Below are 17,341 nucleotides of genomic sequence, written 5' to 3'. Positions count from 1 at the left end.
ATAAATAGAACAGGATGAGGGCTCCTCTATGCTCCACTGCCACCATCAGCATCATTATATTCATAATTTCAGCAGGATGCAGATGAAAGGCTTTTCTGAACATTGTTGTGCTCCACGGAGTGTGCTAACCTCTGTGACATATTAAAGGACACACCATTAGTGTGTGCACTGATCACTGTGAGCCCATGACAGCCTTGCTGGGCTTGTTACAAACACTGACAAGGCTGTTCCATCTTTCTTTACCCAGGCTGTTTCAAGCCTCATCTAGGCCTTGGCCTCATTGGTCAAAATAATGCCAGGAATCTTTTTGACAAGATGCCTTGTAGATGTTTTCACATCCCTTGAACTTTTATTTGTGAACATCTGTTTTTTTTTTTTTTTTTTACTTTTCTTGTTTTACTCAGATTATCAGATGAATTTAGATCTGGACTTGTGCCAATCTATAATATGAACGATAGGATTGTATCAGGTTTTGGTAATCCTGTTTCTAGTCCTACTCTAGTTACACTAAAAACAGATTACAGATAAAAATGTTACATTTCCATTCAAATGTACACTCTGTGCTCAGTTTTAGCATAAATCCTGACAGATGGAAGCAAAGGAAATGTTAAATGGACCAGGCAGAACTACCTTGAACAAAATATATAAAAGCGTGTTTTTCTATTTTATTGAAGAAATATGTATTTTTATATGTCGTTCTCTATATTAACATCATTCTTACAATGCTCATTCCAGATTTTGTTAAAACGGTGGTAAAACATTGGGTCAATGTTTATAAATCAACATAAAGAATATTTTTTAAGGCTTTTTAAAAACATTTTTGGAAATGAGTGTCTGTAACAGAATTTATTTTTTATTAAATTAGAAACATTTTTAAAGTTTGTTACATGATTATTAGCAACTCATCAATTTAAATGTCTTGGAACAGATGTTTAAATTTAGGCTTATGTTGATTATCTTGTTCTTTTATTTCTTATTCAGAGGTCTGTAGTAGTCTCACCTGCACACTGTACAGCTGAGAGATGTGTACACTTGTTAAAAACATATTCAAGACCAATAAATGATCCTTAACAAATAAAGACAAAGTAATTTATTCTGGTTGGATCGATCGATCTATCAGTCATAAATTAAAATATTGAAAACTTTATTTCAGTATCTTCATCACTAAGTGATATAAATTAATTCCACACAGACTGATGTTTTCAAGCCTTTATTTCTGTTAATTGTGATTTTCTGCTTACAGCGAATGAAAACAATTTTTAATATAGAATATTACATCAGACCAATAAAAACATTTTAATACAGAACAGTGGGCTTAATGTTTAATACCTACTTAAAAATTGTTATTTTCAAAGGGGGCTTTTTCTCTGAAAACTCTTTTTATATCTACATCATCAAATGGCTGAATCCCCTCATTAGCATTCAGCCATTCTGCAGAGGATTCAGGTGTGTTAGTGAAGCGATGCATGTAAAAGTTACAGGATAGTAGCTCTCCAGGACTGAACCTGAGCCCCTATGTGTAGCAACTGCAGCCATTCATTCTCCTATTGCTGCAAGCTATTCTACCTTTTGCTGTGGCAAGTTGAGCTCAGTACTTATTATGAGCCACTATCTGCACTGCTGCGTATGTCTCATATCACTGCTGTGAGTACCTGAGGCAGTCTTTGCAGGTAACGGAAATTCTAATGTTTCCATATTGCCCCAAATGCATTTTAATATTGTCTGACAGTGGCAAACTTGCACTTATTCACTGCAGTGGGATAGAGCCTAACAAGAAGCATAATAATGGTTGTGTATATTCTGGTAAAAGAGCTTAAACTAAATGTTAATTTTTTATCTTAAACTTTGAAAAACATATGTTCTTTAAAATAAACTTTTTGTAAAAGTTGCTTTTAATTTTAATGAGGATTTAATTCAGATTATTTTTTTTATTACACTATTTTATTTTATTTTTTTCACTTTCAGAATTCAAATGTTTTTTTTCCCCAGTTTTTCACTTTTATCTTTTTACACATTTAAGAGCATAAATTGTGCTTTTTATTAACAGACAGGAGCAGCTCATCCAGAACAGGAGCAGCAGGACGGCTGTGGAGAAGGAAATGAAAAGGTTGTAGATGGATCTCTCTACTGAGCATTTAGTTGTAGCCTTCCTGGTGAACCCAGTTAATCACCAGGATTGGGTTCACCAGGTCTCTCCCTGTTTTAAATTGTTGAGTATTAATGAAGCATATCTGATCATGAAAATCCTACAGAGCTAGCTTAAAAGAGAGTACCATCACATTCCGGCCGGCCTGTTCAACTCATGGAAAAGTGTAAAATGTTAATCTTTCCAGTCATCATTACGAGATGGAAATCTTTGGATGTGCCTAGCAGTGGTAGGTACATTGCAAGATTACTACTTTTGTCTGACTCTGAATGTGTGCGGTAGTTTTTCCACAACTGACAGGTTTATAATAAAAATTGTTTTGCATGTCGGTTTGGTCAGAAAATTGTGAATTTGCTGCTAAAGGGAAACCTGATCTTGAAACGAACTCCATTAAAATGAATCCCCTTGATGAACATGCAACCTGTTTTTCCCCTAGGCTCACTTCCTTTCGACGGGCAACAAAGGGTGCCAATAATGACATCATCTCATCTTGATGCCATCTTTCTTGTCCGTGGTTAGACTTCCTGGTAAAACTGGAGCATCTTGTTATACCTTTAGAGAAATGCGTGTTTTGTTTCCAATCAGAAACACATCTTGGTTGAATGAAAATGTTTGCTTCTATGTTGTTGATCAGCTTCTCAGGTTTATTTTATTTAACTGATTTCTAAAACAGGAAATATGAGGCTTATTGCTTTAAGGTAAAAGTTGTTGTTTTGTCATTGTTACCAATAGTTAGGACCTCTGCAAGTACCAGCAATGTAAAAGTCTTACTTCTGATGATATCAGTCATAATTTCCAGAACCTTATTAACCTATTTTAACATTTGATATGGAATTCCACAGATCTCAACCCAGTAAATATGTTTGCACATATATACATTACATTGCCATTATTATAAATTAGCATTGAACAAAAAAGTGATAAGATGGGGGCGCGCCCGGCGACCTTTGCCAAATGTCTCCCCCTCTCTTTGCCCCTCCTTCTTGTCTGCCTACTATCAAAAATAAAGGCCTTTAGTGCCGAATAAATTCTTTAAAAAAAAAGTGATAAGATTATTCATATAATAAAACAGTTTTACCAGTAATTCAACACTTCAATTTTTGCCTTTTTCTGTCATCTAAACACATTTATCCAGTAATCCCTTAAATAATTTTGAAAAATAAAATAGAAATAAAACATTAAAAAGATAATTATTTATAATTAGAATTGTCAGGATGTGAAAACAACCCTGGCTTATCAGTGTGTTGCATTTGTTCATCAGCACAAATTAATGGCTAATTAGTGATTTAAACATAGATGAATTGCCAGTGTGGCGTTTTAGATAACAGCTTGTCTAAAGCTCGTTTTCTTGCTAAAAATGTTGAGGCTGAATGGAAATCAGCATCTCTTCTGGATTGTTTAACCTCTAAAGTTTAGAGCTAAGGGATCCAACCGTTGGTTTATTTGAGCAGAACTCTTTCCACCAGGAGGGACGTTCCAGCACCTGACTTCCTTGCATCACTGCTGACCACAGGTTCTTGTACAGCTGCAGACAGGAGAAATAAAACTACTTAAGATGCAATAAACCCCAGAAACAATATAACTGATATTGTTTATATTAAACATCTACAGCTAATAAAATAAAGTACATGTATATCCTAATAACAGCAACATGTCTGAAAAGGATTAGAAAGAAGCAGAAATGGTTTGAACCCTAAACCTTTGATCAGTTTTCCTCCAGATAATTTTTAACAAAAACATCTTCTGTACATTTAGGCTTTATTCACACCACATCATTATCACAGCTGCAGTATCATTGTGAAGGTCAAGAGCAGCTCATTCAACAAAGATTTTGCAATGTTCTATTTATAATTTTGGAACCCTGTCAAAGAATGTGTACTGCAAGCCGAGACCACCTCACAAAGTGGGTTTCAGTCCCTGGAGTTTAAATATGATTTATCATTTACATGAACAAAACTGAAATCTGTCAGACAAATAAGATTTAAACCAGCCTATTGCTGTTCCCCTGATCCCTACAGCATATTCCAGCCTTTCTAAGAGAATATTGTGATCAACTGTATCAAATGCAGCACTGAGATCTAACAAGAAAAGTACAGACACATTATCTGAGGCCAGGAGAATTTCATAGTGACTTTCACTAGTGCCGCTTGTATGCTATATTCACACTAGTATTGTCTCTTTCTCTTGTCATGCTCCAATATTAAATAAAAACGTAAACAGAACTGTTCATCTACTCAGTTATATAGCAATAGGGCCCCCTGCAAGACTAAATTGAAAGAAATGTACCATCTATATAAAAATAAAGCTTCCTAATGCTTCGAAAAATTCTTATTTTTTTTCAAAAATACTTATTTACAGGTGCTGGTCATAAAAGTAGAATATCATGAAAAAATTGATTTATTTCAGTAATTCCATTCAAAAAGTGAAACTTGTATATTATGTTCATTCATTACACAAAGACTGATATATTTCAAATATTTCTTTTTTTATTTTGATGATTATAACTGACATCTAATGAAAAACCCCAAATTCAGTATCTCAGAAAATTAGAATATTGTGAAAAGGTTGAATATTGAAGACACCTGTTGCCACACTCTAATCAGCTAATTAACTCTAAACACCTGCAGTCCTTTAAATGGTCTCTCAGTCGGGTTCTGTAGGCGACACAATCATGGGGAAGACTGCTGACTTGATAGTTGTCAGAAAGACGACCATTGACGGCCACCTTGCACAAGGAGGGCAAGAAACAAAGGGTCATTGCTAAAGAGGCTGGCTGTTCACAGCGCTCTGTGTCCAACCACACTAAGAGAGGCGAAGGGAAGGAAAAGGTGTGGCAGAAAAAAAGTGTACAAGCAGTAGGAATAACCGCACCCTGGAGAGGACTGTGAAACCAAACCCATTCAAAAATGTTTGAGAGATTCACAAAGAGTGGGCTGCAGATGGAGACAGTTCTTCAAGAACCACCACGCACCGACGTAGGCAAGACATGGGTTTCAGCTGTCGCATTCCTTGTGTCAAGCCACTCTTGAACAAGAGACGGCGTCAGAAGCATCTTGTCTGGGCTAAAGACAAAAAGGACTGGGCTGCTGCTGAGTGGTCCAAAGTTATGTTCTTTGATGAAAGTCAATTTTGCATTTCTTTTGGAAATCGAGGTCCCAGAATCTGGAGGAAAAGAGGAGAGGCACAGAATCCACGTTGCTTGAGGTCCAGTGTAAAGTTTTCACAGTCAGTGATGGTTTGGGGTGCCATGTCATCTGATGGTGCTGGTCCACTGTGTTTTCTGAGGTCCAAGGTCAATGCAGCCATCTACCAAGACGTTTTAGAGCACTTCATGCTTCCTGCTGCTGACCAACTTTATGGAGATGCAGATTTAATTTTCCAACAGGACTGGGCACCTGCACACAGAGCCAAAGCTACCAGTACCTGGTTTAAGGACAATGGTATCCCTGTTCTTAATTAGCCTGCAAACTCGCCTGACCTTAACCCCATAGAAAATCTATGGAGTATTATGAAGAGGAAGATGCAATATGCCAGACCCAACAATTCAGAAGAGCTGAAAGCCACTATCAGAGCAACCTGGGCTCTCATAACACCTGAGCAGTGCCACAGACTGATAGACTCCATGCTACGCCGTATTGCTGCAGTAATCCAACTAAGTATTGAGTGCAGTACATGCTCATACTTTTCATGTTCATACTTTTCAGTTGGCCAACATTTCTAAAACCCCTTTTTTGGTATTAAGTCTTATTAAGTCCTAAGTAATATTTTAATTTTTTGAGATGCTGAATTTGGTGTTTTCATTAGTTGTCAGTTATAATCATCAAAATTAAAATTAAAATTTGAAATATATCAGTCTGTGTGTAATGAATGAATATAATATATAAGTATCACTTTTTGAATGGTATTATGGAAATAAATACATTTTTTCATGATATTCAAATTTTTTGACCAACACCTATACATCTCCATTTATGTATTTATTGGGAAATTATAGCTTAAGCGAATCTACATCTGTAGTCCTTAGCTACAGTATGTTGAAACAGACACACAATTGTACAAACTAAATATAAACCCTACACCCAGTGCCCCAGCTTCCCACTCACCCATCTCCACATGCGTTTGAATGCTAAAACCTCTATAATAAAACAATCATGAACATATATTTGACCTAATGTTACCATGTTTGCCAATTAAACACCAACACCGTGTGGTTAAAAGTTAGAACAAAACCCGAGAAGTTACAAAACACACAACAAAAGCTACATATAGCCGACTAATACACTCACATCACTGCTTACCAAAAATGATTTAAAATGACCTTTTTTTCTTTTTAAATGACAGAAGGTGTTTATGTCTTTACCTCTCCATCAGCATTGGCAATAGGGGAGTTCAGGATGAAATCTGTTGGGGCTAAAACATCCACTAAAGCCACAGCATCATTCTTGAGCTGTTGAGACAAAACATAATATAAATTAGCCTTAACCATAAATTCAGGATTTATGGCTAAGGCTAATTATGATAAAACAGGTGATGTATCACAGTTCCTTAATGGGCTGAAATAATTTTTTTAACTGGGCTCGTTCACATGTAGGAACTTACTGTCGAAAGTCGTATTAAACACTCAAAATGGTTCTGTACTAAGAGTCTCTTTCACACACTTGCACATCTGTTCATTTTCATATTTAACTATATGCAACTTTTCAACATTGGGGTTGATGCAGGGTTTTAAAATTATTGCAGTACTTATAAAATTAGTACTTCCAGTAATACCTATGAACAGCATATCAAGTGTCAAACCTGCGATACAAAAACAGTAGACCACTGCTACACAGCTTGAAAAGATCCCTGTCATTAGGGTTGGGCATAAAGTCTGGAGAATCGATTGGAACCGAGACTAACATTCTGACTCTCCCAGTATTGTTTAAATTTTTGTGGCCCGTCTTTGATGCACTATGTTGGCCTTCTTCCGCTGGCTCTTCCTCTGGGTCAGAATCAGGTCAGTAAAACAATAAAATACATCGTATACAACCAATAAGGAAGCTAACAACTTATACTCGACCTAAAACAGTGGGTCAACCCAAATGCAAATCCTCAGCTAACGTTAGCCCATATATTTTCTCACAGACAAACAACCTGAAATTGCTAATGTTAGGCAGGCAGTTGACCAGACTCCGTGATGTGCTGCTCCGTTCACCATAGCATCCAGCGAAAAGATGTCGGTGCAACGAAATGCCACAGAAAGGTTACAGCATATTTTGGCAAAACCTTTTACAATACAGGTCCTTCTCAAAATATTAGCATATTGTGATAAAGTTCATTATTTTCCATAAAGTCATGATGAAAATTTAACATTCATATATTTTAGATTCATTGCACACTAACTGAAATATTTCAGGTCTTTTATTGTCTTAATACGGATGATTTTGGCATACAGCTCATGAAAACCCAAAATTCCTATCTCACAAAATTAGCATATTTCATCCGACCAATAAAAGAAAAGTGTTTTTAATACAAAAAACGTCAACCTTCAAATAATCATGTACAGTTATGCACTCAATACTTGGTCAGGAATCCTTTTGCAGAAATGACTGCTTCAATGCGGCGTGGCATGGAGACAATCAGCCTGTGGCACTGCTGAGGTCTTATGGAGGCCCAGGATGCTTCGATAGCGGCCTTTAGCTCATCCAGAGTGTTGGGTCTTGAGTCTCTCAACGTTCTCTTCACAATATCCCACAGATTCTCTATGGGGTTCAGGTCAGGAGAGTTGGCAGGCCAATTGAGCACAGTGATACCATGGTCAGTAAACCATTTACCAGTGGTTTTGGCACTGTGAGCAGATGCCAGGTCGCGCTGAAAAATGAAATCTTCATCTCCATAAAGCTTTTCAGCAGATGGAAGCATGAAGTGCTCCAAAATCTCCTGATAGCTAGCTGCATTGACCCTGCCCTTGATAAAACACAGTGGACCAACACCAGCAGCTGACACGGCACCCCAGACCATCACTGACTGTGGGTACTTGACACTGGACTTCTGGCATTTTGGCATTTCCTTCTCCCCAGTCTTCCTCCAGACTCTGGCACCTTGATTTCCGAATGACATGCAGAATTTGCTTTCATCCGAAAAAAGTACTTTGGACCACTGAGCAACAGTCCAGTACTGCTTCTCTGTAGCCCAGGTCAGGCGCTTCTGCCGCTGTTTCTGGTTCAAAAGTGGCTTGACCTGGGGAATGCGGCACCTGTAGCCCATTTCCTGCACACGCCTGTGCACGGTGGCTCTGGATGTTTCTACTCCAGACTCAGTCCACTGCTTCCGCAGGTCCCCCAAGGTCTGGAATCGGCCCTTCTCCACAATCTTCCTCAGGGTCCGGTCACCTCTTCTCGTTGTGCAGCGTTTTCTGCCACATTTTTCCTTCCCACAGACTTCCCACTGAGGTGCCTTGATACAGCACTCTGGGAACAGCCTATCCGTTCAGAAATTTCTTTCTGTGTCTTACCTTCTTGCTTGAGGGTGTCAATAGTGGCCTTCTGAACAGCAGTCAGGTCGGCAGTCTTACCCATGATTGGGGTTTTGAGTGATGAACCAGGCTGGGAGTTTTAAAGGCCTCAGGAATCTTTTGCAGGTGTTTAGAGTTAACTCGTTGATTCAGATGATTAGGTTCATAGATCGTTTAGAGACCCTTTTAATGATATGCTAATTTTGTGAGATAGGAATTTTGGGTTTTCATGAGCTGTATGACAAAATCATCCGTATTAAGACAATAAAAGACCTGAAATATTTCAGTTAGTGTGCAATAAATCTAAAATATATGAATGTTAAATTTTCATCATGACATTATGGAAAATAATGAACTTTATCACAATATGCTAATATTTTGAGAAGGACCTGTATATGCTGTAACCTTTCTGTGAGTCCTATATTTGAACTGTCAGATAATAAAGGTATATTTTACAGAAAAAATATCAAATAGTATAAAATGGCACTTTATGGGTTAATGTAGAATAATCAAAATCAAAGATCCAGTAAACATTGCCTCCAACTAGGTATGCAGTTTCCAAGTAAGCAGTCACAAATAGCCCTGGTTGGTTGAATATGGCTTCTAGAACAATCCCAAGATGCAACAGCTCAGCCACATGTGTACAACTCACACTTTGTTTTATTTATGTTAGAAGACTTGACAAAGTACCTCTGAGCAGAGTCTAAGAATGGTCAACTGGAACAACTCTACAGGTTTCCGTCCATTCATATAATTACCTGGAAAAGAACAGTATGTTGAAAAAATTATTAGATAACGTTAGTCAAATGTTATTGCTTTCTTTCCATATAATACAGAATGTACAACATACCCTGGAACAATGTTGCCAAGTGGTTGCTGAGACTCCACAGCCCATACAGGGCGCATAGTTTCTTTAGTACTGGTTTGAGGCCAGAGGGTGTGTCCTCATCCGTGGTCTGATCATGAAATCTCTGGAGGCAGCAGTATTCAATGTAGCTGATAGCCAAGGACCTGCAGTAGTATACCTGAACACACACACACACACACACTCTTGTCTTACTATATGTTGTGAGGACCTTGCATTGACTTTCATTAACTTCCATTGATTTCCATTCATATTCAACCCTTTCTACGGTCTAACCCTGACCCTACCCCTAAACCTAACCATTACCAATACGTACCTAACTCTAAGCTTAACTCAATTCACACCTTAGTCCTAAACCTAACCTCTAGCAAAATAGTGAGGACAGTTAAAATGTTCTCACTTTGCAACAAATGTTCCTCACTTTGATGGTGAAATATGAAAGATGGTCTTCGCTCAGCCACAAAAACAGGAGCGCACACACACACACACACACACACACACACAGGTTGAATAAATTAGCAGCTATATAAATGGTAACTGGATGTTATACTGCTATCAGTCGAACAGGTCTAATATCTCACTGCCCTTTTAGGTTAATAATAAAGTTATCAGAGCGAACATGACTGCAGACCAGTGCTCACCAAACTTTAAGACACGTGGGCATAAATTGTGAAGTCGAAAGTGCTTGCGGGCCACAAAAGTTTCATTTTTAAAAACAAATGCAAAACCTAAATTTCATTGTGATTTTTTTTACTTTTAAATGATCAACAATAAACTAAACAAGAAATATTTTAATAGAAGAAATAAAGTAGTTGGATTTTTGTAGAGAACGAATATGTAATTCATGCTAGATCCAAAAAATAAAAGGATCTCATACAAGACAGGTATATACTTTCTGAAATTTTAGGCTCAACTGACATAAGCTTTTCACAACAACAAGAAGAGGATATGGGTCCCTGTTTTTCAAAAATGCCTGCTGTGACTTATAAACTGCCTGTGCTGCTCAGTCAAATTTGTACCTTTCTTAATCCGCATTCGCAAAGAGAAGCCCCACAAAATTATTCCGAGGGCCTCAAATGGCCCCTGGGCTGCACTTTGTAGAACCACATTTGTAAGTAAATTTACTAATTTAGAAGACTGAAATGAAGTAAAATTTAGTAAACTAAAACTAGACTACAAATAAAATGTCTATAGATGACTAAAACTAAACAGGTAAATTATATCTTGGTCATAAAACAAAAATTAAATTTGCTGTCAAAATTGACAACGGTGATGACACTTAGTCATCACAATTTTAGTTAAAGGGTAAAGAAATAGTTGGGAAAAGTCAACAGTGTTTTTAAAAAGCAAGGTAACTTGACATCTTTTTTAATCTTAGACAAACTTAACAAAATCAATTATTTAATGATGTTTTGACCAACAGTCTACATTTTATGATGGGGTGGTACCAAGTTGTCCTCAGCACATCCCAACCTCTGGCTAAAAGCAGTTAAGAACATGTGACCTACTGACCCAGGGATGTGGAACCGTGTGTGTAAATCTCTCTGTTTTATTACCTGGCTGTTGTTACGGGCCTCAAACTCATCCTTGCCTAAGGCTCTCTGTTGTTCCAACCTCTTCTGACTCTCCTCAAGCAGGAAACAGATCAGCCACATATAGGCAGCTAAAGGCACTATAATCATTGAAAAAGAAATTGATTGAAAAAAAACATTAAACTGCAGTTTGGAGAAATCCTACCAACGGCACATGGACGTCTCACACATACAACAACAAGTCAAATAGTTTTGTTACATTCACCTGAAAGCTTTGATATTATTTAGTATTACAATGTGACCATTATGCACAACATTTCCAGAAACGATAGAATCTCATCTTCGTTAAATTGTTCTGAATTCAACTCTAAGCGGGACATAAACGGATTATTCCATACAGAACTGTACAGAAATGTATTTTGTTATGCAGTGAACATATGACAGTACCTTCAGGCTCCATACAGTCCTCTATTGTTACTGCTGTAAACCTGCTTTCCAGGATCTTTAGATGATTATCCAAAAAGTCCACAGTGTGAAAGGGAGACCTAATCTGAACACCACCTGCAACCAGATAACAAGACAGTCAGATACTGTATTCCTTCACCACCCAATGTAGGGTCACTGACTCCATAAAACGTATTAGAGACAGACAGGTCTTAGGTACATCTGGGAGTGATAAACAGGACTGTTTAACATCCCTGTTTATACCATTATAGTCAGTGATGCAGCATAACCCGTCTCAGATGCCTCAGGTTCTGTCTTTAGTTTGTGGACTCCACCTTTTCCTAACATTCCCACTTTTAGCGTCTGATTCATATAAGCTTTAAGTTTTGCATGGACCCCTAGTCTTATCCATGACTTTTTATTTTTATTACTGCAAACTTAGTTTATTTTCTGTGCTTCTTCTCAGTTATTTTAGTTTAGCACCATAGGCTTATTTTATTTTAGTTAGTTTTTGTTTATTTATTACTTTCGCTTCAGAAATATAAAATTCATAAATCTAACAATTATTTCTGCCTGAAATCTGTTAGATTACATAGTAATTACAATAACCTTAAGTCAGTTTCAGCTATTTGCAGGAAATATTTTTTTATGTTCATTTCCTCAGTTTGCTGCTTGACTCTAGTTCTACCATTTCACTAAACATCATTATTTTACACATTCTGTTTTTCTTGTGAAAGGTGCATCTTAAACTAGGTGAAAAAGATATATCGAGGCGTTCTGTGAAACAAGTAAGCAATTTTCACTCTGTCTTGAAACATAAGCTTAAAGGTTTCTCTTCCACTTACTATGGAGTTTGGCATGGAACAAGCTGAGAAGGTAGTTGCTGGTCTGTTGCAGCAACACATTGTTGTCTCCTTCATATGTGCAGTTTGGATCATTATCATCACGCAGATCACCCAGTCGGTTCACTGTAACACACACAGTGATAGTATTCACACCGATTCAGTCTCTGGGGTTAGTGCATGTGAAAATGTGTGCGTTTCAGACTCACTGGCAAGGTATCCATGTCCACCACAGGCCTCCCTGCACTCCTGGATGCCCCTCTGAGCTGTCCAAGAACCTAGTGGTTTACTGGAGCAGCCAATGGCATGAATCTCCCTTCCCATCTCTGCCTGTGAAACATAGAACAAAACAGTTGAAGTCTGTGAACTAAAAGAGCCATGGAGACACATGCCTAATGTTTACCTACTTGTCTTTCATTGTTGTCCCTCATCAACTGTCCAATCTTGAACTCAACAAAGTTCATGAAGATGGTTTTAGTGAAATGTTCAAGGGCATATGCTGCTGCCAGATATGGGATCAGACGCCACTGCTAAAATCCAAACAAAATATTTGCATTAGTGTCTATAGTCATCCAACGTCCAATCTGTTTTTCCTTGAACCCCATTTATGTATTCACATGATAGCAGCCGAGATTACCAGGGTTAACCTTTAAAAGCTTGTAAACCAAGTTTTTTTTTTAAAACTTGTGCTAATTCATTGTTGTGCACTACTAGGCAAAGCAGAGATTGATGAATGTAATGAGAGATCTTTGTGAAATAAAAATTTATGACATCATCATAGTGTTGGTAATGTGTTCCACGATGTCCCATAAAACATCCTTGTTGTCCCGCATTCATTTTTTTTTTTATCTGGTCAGCCTAGTCGTCTCACCCTTCCATGACACTTGAGGCTAACAACCAGAGCCATGCTGCGGCCAGTGCGAGCTCCGACCATCCTATGCTGCGGTGACCATCCTATGCTGTGGTGACCATCCTATGCTGTGGTGACCATCCTATGCTGCGGTGACCATCCTATGGTGCGGTGACCATCCTATGCTGCGGTGACCATCCTATGCTGCGGTGACCATCCTATGCTGCGGTGACCATCCTATGGTGCGGTGACCATCCTATGCTGCGGTGACCATCCTATGCTGCGGTGACCATCCTATGCTGCGGTGACCATCCTATGCTGCGGTGACCATCCTATGCTGCGGTGACCATCCTATGCTGCGGTGACCATCCTATGCTGCGGTGACCATCCTATACTGCGGTGACCATCCTATGCTGCGCAAACAGAAAAGGCTTGATTTGTCTGCTCAGCAATTTAAAACGTTGGTTACGTACTGTAACCCCAGATTCTATGAGTATAGGCGCAGCCCTTTAAGGCTATCGCTAGTGGGTTTATCCCTTCGCGCGCAGCGCAGCACTGAAAACTTTAGTCCACGCCCACCTGCTGTGTGGGCCCCACCCCGGTCCGTATAAATTATGGTGAGACCGGACAAACGGCTCCCAAATAGCTTTTTCTTCAGCCATTCAGGGACCAGTGAGGCCCAGAGCTTAAAGGGCTGCGCCTATACTCATAGAATCTGGGGTTACATTACAGAACCAACGTTCTATTTCGTATAGGCTTCGCCTTTTAAAGCTATCGCTAGCGGGTTAAAGGCGAAGCAGGATGTAGTCTATGCCTCACTGGGTCTATCCAGACCACAACTGAACATCTGCTTGCCTAATGACACCAAAAATCAGCCTTCTGAATGCGTCATGACGCACTGGCGTCTTGCGCATCACAATGAACAGAGAAAATATCTGGTCAGGGAAAGGCTGAGATAACAGACCTGCTGCTGTAATTGGAAAACGAAGGTTACGAACTGTAACAGTGTAACGATGAGCAGAGCAGGTCAAAAATCTCCATGAGGGAACGTGGAGACAGATCAGCAGCTGGATCATGCGTAATGATGCAGCAGAACAACCTCGTGTGCCACAGACAACACAACAGAGGAGAATAACCTCTGTTCACACAGAGGCTTAATGAATACAGCCGCAGTGACAATAACATCATAAGTCACGAACACCGTCGTGTAACAGTCATTCTGTCAGAACCCTGAGAACAGAATGAGTCATGGAGAAACCTGACACATCTCGCAGCCATCCAGAGTTATCACTCTCGATCTGAACGAACTCATGATGCTTTTAGGTGTAAAAGGAGGGTTAGGACGCAGCACAGCTGAGCTGCCGTCGGCTCGTATTCTGAGACATGAAGGAGCGACAGAGAGAGCAGATAAATCGCTCACTCTCTTTGCAGATGTCAGAGCTAACAGCAAGGCTGTTTTAAAAGACAGAAATTTTAGTGGAGCCTGATCTAAGGGCTCAAATGGGGCTTTAACCAGTGCGCGCAGGACGAGCGCTAAATCCCACTGAGGGACTAGAGGGCGTGACACGGGTCTGTGTCTACGTACACCCCGCAGAAAACGCTTCATCAGCGGGTGGTTAAAAACCGTTCTGTCACCAAAACCCTCAGGACAGGAAGAAATAGCTGCAGCATAAGTTTTAATGGTGCTGAAAGCTAAATTCCTGTTCATCAGCTGCTGGAGGAACGACAGCACGCAGCCTAATGGACATGAAAAAGGCTCCACGCCTTTCACTGCGCACCAGCGCTGAAAAGCTGCCCACTTTGATGCGTATGACGCTGTGGTAGAGGCGGCTCGTGTGCCCTGAATCGTGCGCACCACATCGTGCGGGAGACTCAGCCTTTCTAAGCGCTCCCGTTCAGCGGCCAAACCCAGAGATGCTGACCTAACTCTGGGACGCTCCTGATCGCCCCTCTCGCCTGGAGAAGTGCATCCTCTCTCCACGGCAGCTGCCACGGGCGACCTGACACCAGCTGCTCCAGGCTCGGAAACCATGGCGCGCTTTTGCGCTCGGGGGCTACGAGAATCACTGAAAGCTGTTCCTCTCGGACTCGAACCAGGAGCCGCGGGATCAGCGGAACTGGTGGAAAGGCATAAAGGAGGGTTTTCGGCCACGGGCTGTGAGCAAAGGCATCCACTCCTAATGGTGGATCCTCCCGTGGGCTCAGTGAGAACCACAACTGGCATTGTGCGTTCTCCCATGTGGCGAAAAGATCCACTGCTGCTTTCCCAAATCTGCTCCAGATCTGAACAATCAGCTCGGGGTGGAGACTCCAGTCCCCGGGACGAGGACCACCTCTGGACATGATGTCCGCTCCTCTGTTCAGGACGCCGGGGATGTACACTGCTCTGATGGAGAGCAGGTTCATGCGCGCCCAGCACAGCAGCCGCCTGGAAATGTTTAGCAACTGAGCCGAGCGCACACCTCCCTGGCGATTTATGTAGGCTGCTGCCACTCTGTTGTCTGTGTGGATCAGAACATGCTGATCCCGCAGCAGAGGAGCAAAATGCTGTGTCACCTTCCACACTGTGAGATGCTCCAGAAAGTTTATGTGGAGAGACATGTGGTCTGGCCACTGTGCTCCCACCGCCTGAGACTGACACGTTCCTCCCCATCCCGACAGGGATGCGTCTGTGAACACTGAGACGTGTGACGCAGGTCTGCTGAGGGGAACTCCCTCTGACAGGATGGGGGGATTTCCCCAGTGGGCCAGGTCGGGTCCCACTGAAGGAGGGACTGAGATCATCCGCCTCTTCTGACGCACAGGATCTATGCGCAGGCGGATGAACCATCTCTGAAGACGTCTCATATGAAGCAGACCCAGCGGAACAACCACGTGAACCGCTGACATCATTCCCAGTAATTGCATGAGTGACAGAGCTGTCACTACGCTGTGGGGTTAGACACGGAGGAGAAGCGCTGACAGCGCGTCTGTTCTCGGCTGAGAGAGCCGGGCTCTCATTGTGGCTGAGTTTAGCTCCACCCCCAGATAAACGATCATCCGGGATGGGAAAACAGAACTTTTTCGCCAGTTTATTGAAAACCCCAGAACTGTCAGATATGCGGCCAGCTTCTTTGTCTGTACCGCTGCTTCCTCTCTGGACCGAGCCAGCAAAAGCACGTCATCCAGATAAAAGAGGATCCTCATCCCTGCCGAGCGCAGCGGCTGCAACGCCGTCTCCACATTTCTGGAGAACGTGCGTGGGGTGAGAGAGTAACCGAACGGCAGGCGGTTGTATTGATATGAGATCCCCTGATAAGCGAAACGCAGATATTTGCGGTGTTTCGGGATGATGGGGATGTGAAAATAAGCATCCTTCAGATCTATGGAGGTGAACCAGTCGTTCTGGTGAACGTTCTCCATCACCTGTCTGACTGTCAGCATGTGGAAACATCTCTCCATGATCGCTTTGTTGAACAGGGACAGATCGAGAATCGGTCTCATACCTCCTGTTTTCTTGGGAACCAGAAAATATCGAGAATAAAACCCCGTGTTTTCCTCTCCGCGAGGAACCCTGGAAATGACGTTTTTTATCAGGAGTTCCTGCAGTTCTGACATGAGAATGGAGCTCTGTTCCGGGGAGGACAGGACTGTCTCCAAAATCCCTCTGAACGGTGGGGGCGGAGACAGGAACTGCAGCGTGTAACCTCTGCTGATCAGTCTGTCCATCCACCTGTCCAGGGAACATACGCGGCGCCACTCTGAATGATGCTCTGAGAGCGGCCGCGCATTTATCTGTGGTGCCATGGTGCTCATGGATACGAGCCAGGCTAGAGCCCCTACCGCCGTTACCCGACTCGGATTCTGATTGGAGGTAACCCATGGGGGGCTCGGATCGAAAGGGCTGTAAACCAGCCTCACCAGGGGGATATTCACCCAGGCTCGCAGCTTGGTGTTGAGCGGGGGCATCACTGGTGCGCCGCTTCGTAGAGAGCTGCTGTTGTGCATCCTCTGTGATCTAACCCGCTGATAGCTGGGGAGGACAGGAGGGAGAAGGCAGCGAGCGCAGCTCTACCGGAACACCATAGGATGCTCTCGTGGAGTCATGCTTTGAAACTGTGAGATCGTGGGGCCTCTTAAACGGCCATTTAAAAAGGGGCCGTTTCATTAGGAGTGGAGGATGTGTGTGA

The 17,341-nt window shown here is 41.4% G+C and overlaps 1 protein-coding gene across 1 annotated transcript in view; it reads right to left on the bottom strand.

Annotated features, from left to right (window-relative positions):
- Nucleotides 1-1,194: 1,194 nt before the first annotated feature.
- acox3 (acyl-CoA oxidase 3, pristanoyl) overlaps nucleotides 1,195-17,341 on the bottom strand; it is a 39,397-nt gene continuing 23,250 nt past the window's right edge. Inside the window, exons 11-19 of the mRNA XM_047386724.1 lie at nucleotides 12,730-12,852; nucleotides 12,532-12,652; nucleotides 12,326-12,448; nucleotides 11,484-11,597; nucleotides 11,061-11,176; nucleotides 9,490-9,664; nucleotides 9,330-9,397; nucleotides 6,507-6,593; nucleotides 1,195-3,671 (exon numbers count right to left, since the gene is read on the bottom strand). Coding sequence (XP_047242680.1) covers nucleotides 3,552-3,671; nucleotides 6,507-6,593; nucleotides 9,330-9,397; nucleotides 9,490-9,664; nucleotides 11,061-11,176; nucleotides 11,484-11,597; nucleotides 12,326-12,448; nucleotides 12,532-12,652; nucleotides 12,730-12,852 — 1,047 coding nt within the window. The 3' untranslated portion in view covers nucleotides 1,195-3,551. The remainder of the gene's footprint in view (nucleotides 3,672-6,506; nucleotides 6,594-9,329; nucleotides 9,398-9,489; nucleotides 9,665-11,060; nucleotides 11,177-11,483; nucleotides 11,598-12,325; nucleotides 12,449-12,531; nucleotides 12,653-12,729; nucleotides 12,853-17,341) is intronic.

This window comes from Girardinichthys multiradiatus, chromosome 14 (assembly GCF_021462225.1).
Source record: "Girardinichthys multiradiatus isolate DD_20200921_A chromosome 14, DD_fGirMul_XY1, whole genome shotgun sequence".
NCBI lineage: Eukaryota > Metazoa > Chordata > Actinopteri > Cyprinodontiformes > Goodeidae > Girardinichthys > Girardinichthys multiradiatus.
This window is presented reverse-complemented; position numbering and strand designations above follow the sequence as displayed.